The 17,349-nt window shown below is 45.4% G+C and overlaps 1 protein-coding gene across 1 annotated transcript; it reads right to left on the bottom strand.

The window, feature by feature from the left end:
* Window positions 1-6,214, bottom strand: LOC119172782 (uncharacterized). The gene is made up of 3 exons (XM_075893115.1): window positions 6,174-6,214; window positions 4,181-4,370; window positions 1-1,466 (listed from the first exon to the last, which is right to left on the bottom strand). The coding sequence occupies exons 1-3, from the start codon at window positions 6,212-6,214 to the stop codon at window positions 291-293; spliced, it is 1,407 nt and encodes a 468-aa protein (XP_075749230.1). The 3' UTR covers window positions 1-290.
* Between the last annotated feature and the right edge of the window lie 11,135 nt (window positions 6,215-17,349).

The raw sequence follows: 17,349 nt of genomic DNA, 5'->3' as shown, positions 1-17,349 counted from the left end.
TTTGTTTTCATTTATTATTTTTATTTACTGTACGCCCCAACAGGCAGTGCGTTACCTCAGCATGCATGCTGATGTAGGAAAACTTTGCTTTTTATTTCCGAAAAATACTCTTTGACCTGAAGAAACAAGAAAGTCCCTTTCTTCTCGTTTCTTCTTGATAGGCCTTTATGTTCATGTGCGCACGCAGCAGCCGCCGTGTAGTTTTCTTCTCCTTTTCTTTTTTTTCTTTTAAGGCGTGAGATGAGATGTTTTTCGAATGGGCGCTTCGCTACAGTGACTCACGTCAGTGGTTACGTCCTCCCACTTTTCTCACCGTTCGACGTCGTACCCTTTTGTTCACTCGCAGAAGAATCTCGCTTCTTGCGCAAGGACTCTGCATCCACGTCATGGCTTGCTGGACCACCATAGTTTAATGCCCTACCCACGGAAAGGCTCGGTGTGGCGTCCTCTCTTTTGCCTCCCCAAGGCCCAAACACGTTGCCCTCCTTTTTGCCTCCCCAAGGCCTAAAGACGTTGTCTTCCTTCTTTCCACCCCAAGGCCTGAAGACTCCATCTTCCTTCTTGCCTCCCCAAGGATTGAACGAATCCTGCCTCTTGCCTCCCCAAGGGTTGAACGGGTCGTCTGCTCCGCGCTTGCCTCCCCAAGGGTTGAAGAATCCTTCCTTGTTCGAGCCATCCCTCTTACCTCCCCAGGGGCTGAAGGGTCCTTCTCGCTTGCCTCCCCATGGATTGAAGCGGTCCTCGCGCTTGCCTCCCCAGGGCGTGAAAGACGTATCCCCATCGTCCCCCCTTTTTCCTCCCCATGGAGAAAACGCCTGGTCTTCCCCGGTTCCCCTCTTTCCTCCCCAAGGTGCGAAGCTCCGCTCTTCGTTCTCCTCTCCGTCCTCCTGCTTGGCCCTAGCGGCGTCGTTTCTGGCCGTCGGGCTTCTGACGGCTCTCTTGCCTCCCCACGGACTGAAGGCGTTCTTGCTGTCCTGCTGCCGCTTGCCTCCCCACGCGCTGAACGTGTCCCTCTTGCCTCCCCAGGAACCGAAGTGGTCTCCTGCTCTCTTGCCTCCCCAAGGGTTGAACGTCTGGTCTTTGTCCTTCTTGTCGTCCGTTCTTTTGCCGCCCCATGGACTGAACAAATCGGCGGCCCTCACTGCGATGTCCACAGGGTGCAAACGACGGACCTTGTATGAGGCATCCGCTGCCAGACGGTGCCGGTGGCTCTCCTGATTGCCGGCTGAGTCCAGCAGGGATTCGAATGCGGCGGCGTTCCGCTTGCCGCCCCATGGACTGAACTGGCGCTTGAAGCTTTCGGAACGCATGTGCTGCAGCGCGGCGGGCGAGATGTTCCAGCGGATTAGCGTGTCACCACCTCTTGAAAGTAGGGAGCGTGCCTCGTCGCTGCCCACGACGTGCTGAGCCCAGGCGTCTAATGGGAACGCAATGACCCCCAGGACAAGAAGCAGCACAAGTGACTCCTGCGATGATAAGAAAATGAACTTCAGTCATGACAACTGCAGAAGCGAGTACATGATGAAAAGAGCGTCACAGTGATTTAAATAACATTATGTGCATCAATTTGTCGCCAAGCACGACCTTCTTTTAAAATAGTTATGCATGCTTTTAAGGCTTTCAAGGCTCACCTCGTAACTAATCCTGAACCAGCAGAGGGACTGAGGTCCGCCTAGGGTTAACGATGGGCCACATTTGCCCAGCATATAGTCATGTTCGCAAACTTCGAACCCATGAAGTACCCCCTGCATTATTCCTTTATTCACGTCGTCCACAATGTGGCCAATTTAGTAACACACTTTACGCAGGATACAGTGCGCGTAGTTTTACGACGTGTTCTACACATCTGGCTGCATATTTCTATTTGGATGACTTAACTTCATCCTTACGGTGCTTGTAAAGCTGAGAACTGATAATGTTGCGCATTCTTTCTGCCGCGACTGACAAATGGAAACCGTGCCCTGGTACTTAGCTGAAGAGCGCAATGACCACTTAGCCTCCGTGGAGGGAAACTATTAGCTTTGTGTCACAGAATAAAATACGTGAGCATTCCTACTAACAGATAAAAAAAGAAGAAGCACGAGAAGATATTGCACTAGAATAGGTTTTGTCGTCTGCTTGCACATGCACCCGACACGCCCTGCATCAAGTGACGATAATTACTTTCAACGGAACGCAAAATAATACTAGTCACGCTAAACACCTAACCTTGCTTTACAAATATCTAGTTTGATATCCCTACGCTAGCCGCAATGAATTCGAATGATACTGAAGGCAACGGAACTACCAGGCATGCTTGTTGGAAATGAAGGAGGGAAATTAGGGTACTTACCTGAAGTGATTGAAACATTGTTTGAGACCAGCCTCCCCAACATGAGGAATAGCGACTGATCAGTGAAGTGGTTTTACACAAAGATACTTAAGTCGTGACATTTTGGGACGTGCGCGAATTTCTGTTTAATTGCATCCTGCTCACAGCATCTCGTTCGTGTCTGAGGCAAATCCAAGAGGCATAAATTTGACACCTAATTTGGGTCAAGTCCCCGAGAATCTCGGAAAAGTACCTGAGTGAGTTTACTTCAGTAAGCAACGTTTCGCAAATCATTGCATCTTGAATGTATTGAATCGTACAACTAAATTGTCACAGGTGGAATGTTATATACACTAGAAGTCTTGAAAAGTGCACTTGCGCTCTTGTTGTGAACCACACATTTCAGTGCAACAAAAAATAAGAACTAATATAAAAAATGATAACACGTACAGCTTATTGAAAAGGGCCTACTGTTCTGTAGAAGTAGAGTCTCGCATAACACGTAATTGAATTTTTCAGAGTTATTACCCCTACCAACTTCTTTTTTTTTCGTGAAGCATTTGCAGTTTTCTATTCAACCAAATATAGATACTGCACCCTTTGTAGGTACTTTTTCCGCGGGGTTGATTACCAAACGGAAGTCAAAAGTAGTAAGCTTAGGATGCACCATGCCTCAAAAATGTGGGTAACAGCTACATCTCTGTACCATTTTTAAATAAGTTATCTTTCAGTGTAACATAGGTGGTCAATCGACGGCCAGATAAAACTGCCTCAAACTCATTATTGTTCTTAGAACCAGGGTCTACTCGAAAGACTCGTTGACTTTACGAAAAAAAGAGCGTGTGTTACTGTCTTTGGTGGTTCTTGATTGGCCATGCATACAATTATATTTAATGATAAATGGCAACTACCTTCTGTATTTCAAGACTCTTCAATGAGAGTACAGTAATCTACAAGAAGAGCTTACGTAACTTTTTGAAGAGAGTCCTAGACGTCGCAAGTCAATGAAAGAAAAAAGAAGTGAGGTTCTGAAAGAGGTCCGCTACCTTTACTGTGACCACACAGGTCCCAAAATTTCGAAACAATGGGTATGACTGGGATTTTGGCAGCTTTGTGGCGTGACAGAATGGAAAATATGGAGATAAGATATTCAAACACATTGAAGATGGAAGCAGTATTTTTAGATAAATTTTTTATCAAAGGCCCTTGTGCAAGAACATGATTCAAGATATGTAGTGTATAAAATATTTTACGTAATTTTTTCTACACAGTTTTTTCGATATGATTTTCTCACAGAAAACAGCCGACGCAAATGCGAAATGTGCTTGCGCAGTGTCTCAGAAGTTAGCGTCTCGATGGGGACCTTTTAGGAAAAAAAATTGTCAACTTCGCATCGTTACCTTTTACCCTAATGTTATGTTAGAAACTGCATCTTACAATGTACATTTACAAAACGCGCTGAGAATGTTCGAACAAGTTGTACCCATATGCGACGCAGGCGTCGGCGTCATACTGATGATCTTGCGAAGCCATCTTGCATGCGAAGCCCTATGGACGAGAAGCCAACGCGAAAAAAAAAAATGCATGAACACAAACCCTACCAGCGGGTGTGGCGGTGATCGGTGGGGTCAACTTAAAACCAGCATTTTATCCGATAAGCAAACGTCCGCCTATCTGTACGTCGTAACTTTGGCAGCAAACGTTTCGCTGCGTCATCTATACGACAGACGCGGCCAACGTCTACGCTTCATCGAAACGTTTTCGCAAAGCTCGTAGCATCCAAGAATATCCCGCTTTCCGGGATGCGCACACACGATCGACGTGAGTCGCTGGGGGACCATCGTTATCCATGAGGTGAGAAAAACTCACCCCGACGGTGAAGTTAGCACCAGCAGCCCCGCGACGGTGCAGTACCGTTCCCATGGCTGCTGTGCTGGACACGATGGCGATGACAACGCTTCGCGCTGCCGTCGATGGGGCCTCGAGCAGCGCCTGTTGCTCGGCCTCCGAGGAAGGTATCGTGGTTATATAGCCTACTGCCGGAGGGAGTGCGATCCATCTAAAACTCCCCAGAGGGAAACCCAAAGGCGAGTAATCCGATTGTCATTCTTCTAAGGACCTCAGCCAAGGCACGCGCGGCAGCGACTCGTGGGGGCAAAGCTTTTAGCTCTGCGGTCTGCGTAGAAAGCCTCTGAGCTTCGTTTTCTTGCCGCCTCCCCTTCTTTTCTTTTTGAGTGCGTTTCGCACGTCACGCGAGTTAGCTCTGAGCTCCGGCTCTCAAGACTACACCGGAGGTCCACAAGAGGAGAGAGATAAAGAGATAGAGAGAGGGGGAAAAGGAGGAGAGATGCCGTCCTTTCTTGCGCATCTTGCGTGGTTGTCGCCGCAGCGAGTCATTGTTACCGACTCGTGTAAGTTGGCCCTAATGTGTCTCTTCACTCCTTTATATTCCCTCTCTCCTAGCTTCTGATACGTGCCTTTTCAGCTGTGTTCTTCTTCTTCGTCTCCAACTCTATTCTCGTCCTCCTCCTTGTTCATCTCGGCCTTCGCTTTTCTTTGGTTTGCCTCGTCCTCTTCTGCGGCACGAAGTAAAGGCCACGCGCTTCGCCTTGTGGCGCGTGGGGCTTCTAGCTGCTGTTTTCTTGGGCTTTAAATTAAGGCACTCTGCCCTGTTTCTTGTTTTCAAGAGACGGAATTTAGCTGCTTTGTTTTGTCGGAGGCTCGACTGGCTTAGAAACATAACTTGTAAGCTTCTGAAAGCTCGCCTTTTGCGAGTGTGCGGATAAAGATGCTCACGTTTGCACGCTAAGTGGTTGCCGATGGGATAAAATTTTTAAGTAAAACATGGCTTTTCAATATTTAATAATAACGGTCCAATTGCGTGGGCCCAAACAAGACGCCTTAGTTGTGACACACAGTGTGTTGTTTTTTGCTCAATGAATGATTGCTAAACAAAAGCTTTTGGTAATGACTCCTACACGATGCCACTAGGGGAGCTCAAAATGCTATAAATCTGCCGAAGGTCGATAGAACTGTGGTGTAATGCTGTATACCCAGCAGTGCAGTGACGTCAGACGGTTCCTGATTCTTCCACTATTGCAACACATGCAGCAAAACTTCAAATATTCCAGGGGAGCTATTGCGCCTGTTGGCACTGCAGGGGTGAAAAATATAGGAACCTGCGATAAGAATATGAGAACCTTGTGGCCCACAAGGGTTGAAGAGAAACTTCGGTGCATTTTTGACCATGCACTTAGATGATGCCGTTTTCAAATAGTATTGACGGTCCTGCTTCAGCTGGGAAGGTTCATTTTTTCCCAGCCGCTCGACAATAATTTTAATTACGCGGTGAATGATGAGTCACAACGATGGTGCGAGAGTACTTTAGGTGACCGAACTCCGGGACTATCTGCTGCCTGATAATGGTCTGCTTCGCAAGGAGGCTGAACGATGGCGCTACGAATTTTGCCCTGGTCCCCCCCCCCCCCCCCTCTCTGTGTGTAGGAAAGCGCCGTGACGTAGTAAAGTAGCGGCGCTCATATATCGTCCCCGCAACACACTCGCCGTGCGGTCAACCCCTTGTCATTCCCTCTCGCAGCGCCACTCAATGCGTGCCGCGTGGTTGATATCATTTCATTTATTGATGTTGTCAGCCCTTTGCGGGCTATTACAGGAGTGGAGTTGACTCATATAAAACAGTAATGTGCATAAGAGAAACATAGGAAAAAGAACCTTCACTACTGGAACAAATCATTTCAGAGCACATACAACAAATACATCATAATGGCTAAGCATATAGTTTACAGAGAAGTTAGTGAAGAGCAATAACCCAGTATTTTCAGATTCGGAAACCATCACTCACGTGCCGTATTTGCTTTGCGGCATTCGCCAGCAGCCCGCCATGGTCCTCAGTCCGGCGAGCCATCTATCGGCATGCCGTAAACAAGAACACAATCGGTACCTCCTCGCCAAGCGCCCACTTTGCGGCGTACGCTCCCCTGAAGTATTTTTGCACCGTGGTCAAAACAGAAGCTGAAGGAGGGAGCTGCTCCATTCTACATGGTGGGTGTCGGATGACGTCGCGAAATCCGTATCCGACGAAGTCACGTAATCCGCTACACACTGCCACGACTGGCCAGGGTGTAAACATAGCTCACGTGCCTCTTCTGACGCGCGAAAAGCAAGTTGGCGATGTCATACGACGCGGAATCAAGCTGTGCCAGCTCGTATAAACTTACCAGTGACAAATTCAGCGAATATTGCGGCTACTATCTTAGCCTGTAAACATTGCCTTTTGATTTAGACCCACCGGTGCGTGAAGCATCTGACGCCCCCAATTCGATATTTTTTTTTGCTCAATACGAGGAAGTTTTAGAATAACGTTTGCACGTGCCATGGGCGTTGCGGGAGCCATATGAGCTTTAGAATAGCGTTCGCCCTCCTGCAAACCACGACGCACGATTGCTGCGACACCACAGCCGACACCGCGCACTTCAACCAGCGTTTGCGGGCCGCATGTGGGCCGCACATGCCGCCCGCTATTTCGGAATTTCAGTGGGTGGTCCACGAACGCGAACGGCGGCTCGCGTTACGACGCATGCGCAGTGCAACGACCACACCGCAATGACTTGCGGTGCGCTATTCTAAAACTACATACTAGGGAGTTTTAGAATAGGGAGCCTTCATGTACGCGCGTCTCCGTGTTTTAGAGTGGTGACAACTCCGATCATGGTTACTTACAACTGGCCAAAACGGCCCCCATATATGACGGGCCGCCATGTTGGTTCTGGGTGGTCGCTCATTTACATTGACGGCAGTGTAGGTTTCAACGAGAAGAGGGTTTTTTTTTGTATAGCAAGTGCTGAAGGCTGAAGGGTTCTTTTCCGAAGTTAGCCGTGGTTTGGTAGAACAGGAAAGACATGTTCGTGACTCCAGTTTGTATAAAATACTGTTAAAACAGTTCGTTTCTCCCACTTGGTAGACCCACCGCATTGGCGGAGCGAGTTAATTTAGGGAGCCTATATTTGCGTGGGGGAGAACCTCGATGTCACTATGAATGGCGTTCAATGTCTACGCGCCATTCATGAAGCATATTCACCTTAGCACTGCAAATACCTCAAAGGCCTCTTAGTGCAAGGCTCGAAACCGTGCTGTTCATATGATGGAACTCGTAACGACAGGGAAGGCAGAACAAACAACCGGGTAGCTCGCGAAGTTCTCTGTAAACCGAATAGCTCAGCTAGCCTGTTTCTCATACCCTAAACATTGCGTTTCTCTGTAATATAATTTCCTACAGCAAGTTTAGTTCCTGCGAACTAATCTGTACAATGACTGCTTAAAAACCTTACAAGCTGTAAGCATTGCCCGAAAAAGTAGGACATTCAATCACATTACACCACCCTCCTCCTATGCCCACAAGCCTGTATATTAGGCTAGAAGAAAAGTAAAGGGGAGCAACGAGGGACAAATCAAGTTTTTCCAGGTCAGATTTTATTGCAAACAGCATCCAAACGGCATCTGGCCTTGTGTCTTCAAACCATCCTGCCTCTTTTGCTGGAAGCTTGTGTCCTCGCAGTAGGCCTAGAGTAAAGCAATAACACAAAAAATCATACATGGCTCCGACCACATATACGGAGTCCATACACATTTTCTCTACAAGCACTAAATAAAAGTGGAGTTTACGATATCAAATCATCTGTGTGTCTGGTTATGAAACAAAAGGACGACACAAATAAAGATGCACCACATAGGGCATATTTGAGTTATGGGCTGACAACCGACTTGCTTAGTGCACATATACTGCTCCGTTCAGGACCGACAGATAGACAGAAGGGTGGACGGACACGAACAGTAAATCTGTCGCATTCTATGTTATTAAAGAGAAGTCCTGTTTGCAATTATTGAGCGAGTTTCGGTGTGGTTGCGCGTGTCATTGAAGCGAAGAACGAATGGCAAGCCACCCGAAGAACCCCATGGCAAGCCACACAAAAAGTTAGTTGCGTTGCAACTGCGCAAGACAAGCGCCTACAGGGAACGCGTTCATCGGCTCGTCTGTCTACCTCTCCAAATGCCCTTCCTCAGCAACCGAGATAAAATTGCAGAAATGCGAACATCTGCCAGAAAAGGAAGAAGCGAACGGGAGCGTCTGTAGGTGGTTTACGGGCCTGGCGTTTTCCGCGACGATTGCAGTGACGGCTTCGGAAACCGACAAAGTGCAGATAGTGAATGCATGCAGGACCACACATTCGACTAGTCATATCATTCGAATGAGGAACTGCGCTTCGACTACAAGGATAAACAAGCATACTCAACCATCTTCCGCTCGCACAGCATAGCTGAACGAAGCCTAATTCATTATTATACTGTACACGTTGTCGTGCTTACTTTGCTCAAACTGCTTTTCGTTGCATGGCTAAGTCAGCCATTTCACGAAATGTGCGGTGATTTACTCAACCCACTCGCAATACAACGGGTACTCACCTCACAAACACGGCGCTAAGTAGTCGCCTCCAAGCAGTCTCACTTCACTTGTGTAGCCCAGCGTTTCCGTTGGCTAGAGCAAGTCGGGAAGCGGGAAGGTCTCCAGATGGTTTTGCATTGTGGCACGCAGCACCCTGGCATATAGACTTCAAAGTTCTTTTATGTGTGGTTAGCACGAGAGTGGTGCCGTAGCGCAAGCTACGTCTATGGGGTAATCAAACGCAGCTCATACCGCAGCTTGCACACCCACGCCAACATGCAGCTGGTGCAGTGCGACGGAGCAGGAACGCCTGGCCGCAAGAATCAACATGACGCCTGTTGCCACGGAAACCGGGACAGGTCAACATTGTGTTTTAGCGGGTGGCGGCAAGTGGGGGGTCCAAGGCTGACACCACCCTAAAACACGGAGACGCGCGCATATGAATGCTCCCTATTTTAGAATAGTGCACCGCGAGCCCTTGCGGTGCGGTCGCTGCCACTGCGCATGCGTTGTAACGCGAGTCGGCGTTCGCTTTCGCGGACCGCACGCAAAAAATTCGAAATTGCGTGCGGTAATGGCGGCCCGTATGTGGCCCGTAAGCGCTGGTTTTGAGGCTACAGGCGGTGATGGCGGCAAGCATGTGGCACGCAAGCGCTGGTTTCGAGGCTACGGTGTCGCTGCGATCGTGCATTGCAGTTCGCAGCAGGGCAATTGCTATTCTAAAACTCATATGGTGCCCGCTACGCCCGCAACGCCCGCAGCGCTTGCAAACGGTATTATAAAACTCCCTATTGTACATCCTTACCCTGTATTCAGAAACGCTCCTTCACTTGAACTTGACCTGTCATCACCTTCAATGCAGCTCAAACGCGTTTCAAGTGCGCTGCATTGAAGACAGGGGAGAGTTAAGTCAAGGAGCGTCGTCGTCGCCTCGTAGAAGAAAGCGTACGCCGCACCCGGCTGCTGCCAAGGCGGGGTTTTGAAAAAGAGCAGACACTTAAGCAACATGTAAGGAGGCCTGCATTTACAAGTGTGATTCGATTGATATGTGGGGTTTAACGTCCCAAAACCACCATACAAGTGTGATTCCAGATTTGACGATCAATTTTATGATTGGTTTTCTAAAAAATCTGAAGGACTTACGGTAGTATAATATGGCCCATCGTGGTACGTATACAGAACACGCTCTCAAAGTTTTATTGAAATCGAAGAATGTAAAAAAAAATGGCAGCATATACAAAGGTTGAGAGTGGGGCGAAGCATCCGTCCGTCCATTCGTTCTTGCTTGCGTCCATCCGCGTGGCCGTGCGTGCGTCTGTTCGTGCGTCCGCACGTCCATCCGTGCATCCGTCCCTGCGTACGTCCATTCATCTGCCCCTGCGTCCGTCCATGCGTCCATCTGTCCATACAGCCACCCGTGCGTTCGTTCATGCATCTGTCTGTGTGTCCGTTCATCCATCTAGTCAACACTCCAAGTACCACCATCTCGCATCTTTTCATCATATTTTCCCCATATAGAAGCACCGCCATCCAGCGGACATTCCAAGGACTAAACGAGAGGTGGCACACGCACACTTTCTTACGGCTTGCGCTTCGTGTCTACCTCCCACCTTTAACCCCCTCGAGTTCATGGTATATGCTAGTTCACTGTATTCATGGCACTGCGGCGCAACGCTCGCTAAACCTTTCTAATATCAAGGACGTTACGCCCAGTGAGTATAACGTAGCAACGCTTTCTTGTCAGAAAGTGCTCAATGTAGATGTCAATGGCTGCTAATGGGGAATGAGAGACAGGGAAATTTGGCTTTAGTTAACGCGCACGCTGCGAAATTTTTATTTTTCAACAATGCACAGGAAAAATCTCCCACCGGCACCACCTTGCAGGTTAATATGTAAGACTGGTTACGCACTACGATGAGGAACGAACGGGTGCCACTTTAAGGAGCTTCATCCCTTAAAAAATCTCCAGCGTTACCATTGAGGTAGAATCATGGTCCTTTAATACTTATTGAAGGACCATGTTAGAACATATTGGTGACGCTGTGCATCCATGAGAATGTTAGAAACACTGTTTTACGAATGTTAGATGGTGAGCTACGCAATTCGCGACGTTTGCACGCTATAGATCTGTAGTGTTGGCACATACGGTTGCAAAATACGAAGCCCACTATATGCTTGTTGCGAGATTACTGCTGAGCATTAAGTTTAGTATATTAGCTATTTAGTAAAGGAAGGATAAGTTTTAATTTTTGCTTGGGAAGACAGAGAGAGAGATAACTTTTTAATGAAAAGCAGAGAATTAAGCTGGCATACACCCTGCATTCACATCAGATATGCCTCACTTACTAGACGTATTAGACGTTTTATAACGATGTCGAAGTTCATATTGAAAAAACTAGCTATTCCTCAAGGTTATTAAGTCATCGGCCAAAAAAAAAAAACACACACTCAGTGTTATTTGGCAGATCATTGATGCAACTTAGAAAAGAAAGGAGTTTTAGGATATACTACACCACGGTGCACTCGAAGTGAGATATGTAAGGGATGCCACAAAACGATTTAAAACCATGTTATGTGGGTGATGTTATAGTAAGTGAGCAATACCAAATACCGTTAAGCAGTCGTATTTTAGAGCAGATAGGCTGGAAATGAAGACACAGCGAGTTACACAATAACAACGATTACAAAGGTCGAGGAGATGCAGACTGCCTGAGTGCTGCGGTCAATGTTAAAATGCTTAACAGTTTGGGGCATTTTTTTTATTTGCAACAAAGACTTGTCTTTAAGACATAATATTTTTGCGAGTATGTTTGTTAATTAAATGTGCGCTGTTAGGCCGGTGTTGTGTATGAAGTGAAGTAGTGTCTTGTGGAATGGGTTGTAATGTATAAGAGTGCTGGTATATCGAGAAAAAAGTATAAGTCAGTAACCTCACTTATAGCTGACAGGCAACCATTCAAAAAAATTTACATCTTTGTTTCTTGCGTGGGTGTGTGCGTATGCTTTGAACTCGTCTGATTATCAACAAAATGTCGTAGCTTTGATAGTGGCAGAATTCATACCAACACACTCACGATTGTCACCGAAAGCATACGAGACCAGTCACCATCATTCGGGCGCCAGCTCACCACAGCATTCCTGGTAACGAGATCGGGCTGATGTCTTGGCTCGAGATTTGTCCCATTAGCACGAAGTCACGTGCATTACACAACATTATACGCTCCCCCGCCGAACGTACACCTGCTCGAGAGTGAATCGTTACCTAAAGCGTGGAAGAGAGCAGTTTGGGCTCTTAAGGTCATTACATTGCCCCCCCTCCCCCTTCCAACCAGAAATCATCAGTTAGCCCCTACTAAATTTTCTTCGCAACAACGCTTCTGTGGTGAACTTGGGTCTCTCCTACGCATTGTAGGACGCTGCCAAAAATTATCACTAAGAACTCTCTCCCATCTCCTTTATCCCCTACCACCAAATCCACGGTCGTTGGGGTTAGACCCTCGGCCAGCTCGAACTTCGTAGACCATGTCAGGCTGGTCGCGAAAGCCCAGGACGCAGCCCCAGACCAAAGTGTCCTGGATTAAAGACGCCCTTCCCTAGTTTTCTCAAATAACGACATTTATTTTTTGTCTCCAGTCCACCAAGGTGGGTCAGTAGCTGGGGTGTTCAACTTCTTACTCATAGGTCCGCCCCCGGAGGCCGCGCTTCAGTGCAGGCGAAGTGATAGAGGCCCGTGTACTGTATGTCAGTGCACGTTAAAGAACACCAGATAGTTAAACCGTCTATTCAGTCAAACGGAAAGAAGCGCACACGCACAGCGCAGAGTTTATTCACGAGGTTTATTACCTATAACCCGACATGCAAAGAATAAAAAAATACATTCGTGACGTGACAGCAAGAGTGAAGCAAAATGCTCCCACACCAGGTTTTTCGCTGGCACACTTACATTCAACCCTTGTTCGTTTACCTTAAAGACGATGGTCTTTCTTGGGATACTTGAACGCAGAAATTTCTGTCTGCCTGTCTGTCTGTCACGCGATTCAACCATCCGGCCAAAGTTTAAGCACTTGCTGAACGTCCAGCCAACTTGAACTGGAGGTAGGTTGCGATGAAATTGTCGTAACACAGACTTTGAATTTGTCAGCCTTATTTTAGACTTGTATTGATCATTTAATTGTGAGCTTGATCACGCGACATGAGATCTGCGGATGAGAAAACGGGATCTGAAAGTATGGGGTGAGACTTAAAAAATGAGTGTCGAAAAGTCGGCTGTGCAGCCGTGGCAATAAAAGCTATGGCTACAAAATTGCCAATAAATGTTAGAAACAGACGCTACTGACATTATAGCTTAAAATTATTTATTAACACGTTTGTTGAGTACTTGTTTATGTTTTTTTAAATTCTTTTGTTTATATTTTTCTCTGAACTCTCACAGAGAGAGTTCTGCAATTTCGTAGAAAGGTTGAATTCAACGCTTTACAGGAGCGGAACTAAAATGACGAGCGCAGAGCAAAAATTAGGTTTGTAATAATTTTCTTTTACCTTTGTCGATGGATAAAAAGTGTCACTCATAAAAGGTTGTTTCATACTAAAAAACTTTGAAAACGCAATTAGACTATTGATTCAGTTCCAGTTATGTAAGAGCCACTAAGTAAAGCACATGAGTATTTTTATTTGTTTATGTTCGCGAGAAGAAGTACACAAACATGTAAAATATTTTTTTTAGAAAAATGCCTATAAAGCCTTTGAAAACAATTTGATTCTTTCGAAATTCCCTGGGCTGTAGCCCTTTGAAGTTTCATCATTGATATACTATGCAGAACACAAAGTTTTAAACTGAAAGCAACACCGAAATTTTAAATAAAAAACTGAACAGCATTGAATTTCTGGAAGTATCGAAAACGAAGGAAGCACGTTGACGTATAGCTACTTTTGCTGTCATAACATAAAAAAAGAAAAATATACTTTTTTGAAAGATATATTTTCTGAAAGATAAAACAATATCTGTCAGATGATTGCCAAATCCCAATACCAAATTTCATTTATTTATTTATTTACTTATTTATTTATTTGTTTATTTATTATTTATTTATAGATACGGCTGTTTGGTGTTTCCTACATTGCAAGAGTTACAAGAAACGAACAAAGAAACAACAAGAATAAATGAAAACATCAGTAACATAATTGCACACTTGTTTTACTGGGTATGTGCATGTGGTAGGCGTCTCCAAAAACAGTCCAGAGTATGTCAAGTGTCAATTGTTCCCGCCAAAAATGAGTATAGCAATCAATAGAACATCTGTATGGCACGATGGTGAATTAATTGTATCGGCGGGTCACATGGATAGTATGACTGCTGAAATGAGTGTAGCTATGCTGACAGATTTGTGCACGATGTTATATAACATGATAAGCCGATCGCATATACGCCAGTTCTAACCGATTCAACAATAAAACGCGGTAGGGCTTTACAGAGGAGAAGTTGTGGGAGTAACGATTAAAAATGAATCTGATTGCTTTTCACTGGACGAACTCAAGTTTATATTTGTCATTTGTAAGATGTTGTGAATATACAACTGATGCATACTCAGGAAAATGCCTGAGCAGTGACTTGAAGGCTATATATTTGCATTAATTTGAGGTGCCCTATTACGTTATCTTCAAGTAACGTAGTCTTTTGAGCGATTTTGCAGAGACAAGGTCTATGTGTTTGTTCCAGTTTAAGTTTGGAGAAAATACAGCACCAAGAAACTTAAATTCCTGGACGTTTGTTAGTGTCTGATTGGGATCGCCTGTCATACCCTAGTAGGAATGGCTTCATTTTGTGAGTAAAAGTCATTGACACCATTTTCTCAAAATTAAACTCTATATAATCCAGGTTCTGCTTCAGTCGCCAAAAGAACAAAATACATCAATTAACAAAACCTTGTCATTGATGTTACGCACATTGGAATACAAAACAGTCAACGGCGTACAGACGTGATTAAACTGGAGTGTTAATGACAACTTGAACTACATAATTACTGTAATTTATGAATAAAAAAGGTCCCGAAATTGAGCCTTGTAGGACAACTGAAGAAATATGAGCTGATAATAGATGTTCGTAATTGTAGCGAACAAATCGACTTCTCTGGTGCAAAGAATTTGTGATCCAGCCAAGTAATTTGTCAGCGTGTAAGCCTGTGCGAAAGTTGCGAAGTTTGAAAAGTTTTTATGGCGTACCTTGTCAAAAACTTTGCCGTAATTGATAAAGATAGCGTGTATTCATTCACGGTTAAGTGATGGGGCGATGCTTGGCGTGAATTTGATGAGCTACGTAAGCGTGGAAAACCACTACAAAAACCTTGCTAATGATGTGATAGAATATTGCTGTCAGTAAAATATTCCATAACGTGCTTATGCATGATGTACTTGAGTGACTTGCAGCTCGTAGATAATAATGAAACTTTGTGACCTATCAAAGTATCGCCCTAACCTAAAACTTCACGAATTCAGCGCAGGTTGTTTTGACAGTTGAACGCTCTTCAATTGTGATCTGATACCGCACATTCCATCGTTCAAGGAAGTTATTTCCGGAAGTTACCATCACTGTTTAGCTGACATGCCCAAGCCGTGATAGACATGGCATGATGAGATAGACACAAGCTACCTCTCCATACCTATTATTATTGACTCTATAGGGTGAAGTTTTTTCGTGATAGCGGGGCAGAGCATCGTATTAGTGAAAAAAAAAAATCAGGAGTGCGCGCTCGTTACCTCTTTTTAAACATCTGGCTGCGGTAGGATATAGGCAGTGACTAGCTTTGTACTAACCTACAAAGCTTCTGCACTTGAGAAGGCGGCTTGCTGCTTCCTGGTTGAGAGGGTTCTCAGGAGATACCCGGAAAATTAATGCGTGCTCAGGTGCATTGGCATTGTGCTTCCTCCTTCAGACCTGATGACCTGAAGTCCAAAGATGTGTCTTAGTGTTGTGGGATCATTATAAAAACTTGCAATATTCCTCCGGTGAGTGATTTGATCTAGCCTTTTGTGTAGGTTCGGCACGCCTAGCATCAGCCCGTCATGATGTGCGAGCAAGAATCCGAGGTAGGAAGTGCGATAGCTATACCTGTTCTGGCTGAGGTGGTGCCTGTGCTCCAGTTTTGCCACCTATCGTCACTAAAGCTGCGGTCTCTATTTTCTACTGCGTAACCTCCGTGCGCAGCTTCCCAGCAACAAGGACTAAGTTTCTTATTAGACACAACCAATGAAAGATACAATGAAGCCACAGAAAGCTCAAGTGACATGATTTGTGCTTTTAAACTTTTCTTTAGGGATAATGATATAAAGTGAAAAGAGTCAAAGGGAACAAAAACACACATTTTTCATTGGTAGGATCCGAACTCAGAAACTTCGAATTACGCTTCCGAACTCGGAGGGCACTACTTTGTCCAGTTTCGTTGGGTATTTATGTGCGAGCCCCCCGAAAAATGCCCCCGTTTTGCCATTCTATCTTTAATGATGTATTAAGGCGAGTGTGGTGTGATTCATAGTTTCCTGATTATACATTAGAAAGAACTCTGGCACTAGTGTTTATGGGAGCTGCAACGCATGGCGCCTCAGCTAGCACGGAAACGATGAGTAGTACACAGATTTTCTTAAGCTTCGTCCTTGCAGCTCCGTTTGGCTCCCCTAGGCCCAGAGCCACTTTGTGGAATGAACAAAGTTCAACAAATGTGCAGAAGCTTCCGTCGAACATCTTTTAGGCTTACCCATTCAAATCGTCTTATGAAGTTCATAATGGTCCGTTCTTTCATTCGAAACAAAACCAAAACAGAACAATAAACAAATACACAAGTGGGTCCTAAGCCTGCATGTGCGAAGACTAGGCAAATCCGTGTACTACCCGTCATTCCCATGGTGGCTGAACGATCGCAGCGCCAGAGTTTCCCCAAGAAAACATTGTACAAATTTCCATGGTGGCACTGGCTACTCCTCTTTTTTGCCTAATGGCTGCCATCGCAAAATAGTAATTACAAGACCATGCAAGTAGGCATGTAGACGAACACTCGCAAACACCCTTGCTTTTCTATATTATTTAGGAGTGCTTAAAGTGCCCATATGAATAAGAAAATTAAGAAAAACGCTAGGAAGTTTAGACAGATGGCCCCTCGCATGAAAGAAATTACTTGGATCATGGCCTGAGAAGCACCTTCAGAAAAAGGTGAACACCTTCAGGAAATAATTCTCAGTGGACACCGGAATAGATTAGCTGTAGGGATATACAGCTAGGTGTTCTGATATATAAAATGATGTGTTGGTACATATACCTGTGGGTAAAAATAAAAATGTGTGCGTGTGGACGCTTTGTAACAGTGTGAGCTGCTGCGAGAAAACTGCACATTGCCATGTTAGTACAACTTGTTTCAGTGGGCTGTTATGTTTTTTGTCACTGCTGGTTCATTTTGGGTAACCTCTGTTTTTTATTCGATGCATAACTTATCGTTATGGAGTCACCGAGGTACTAAGGACCCCAACCTCTCCACAGCAAAAAGTTATAACAGAACAGGACAGAACAAAATAGAACAAAACAGAACCATGT

Source organism: Rhipicephalus microplus, chromosome 4 (assembly GCF_043290135.1).
Source record: "Rhipicephalus microplus isolate Deutch F79 chromosome 4, USDA_Rmic, whole genome shotgun sequence".
Lineage (NCBI taxonomy): Eukaryota > Metazoa > Arthropoda > Arachnida > Ixodida > Ixodidae > Rhipicephalus > Rhipicephalus microplus.
The sequence above is the reverse complement of the archived record's forward strand: the minus strand, read 5'-3'. Positions and strand labels throughout refer to the sequence as shown.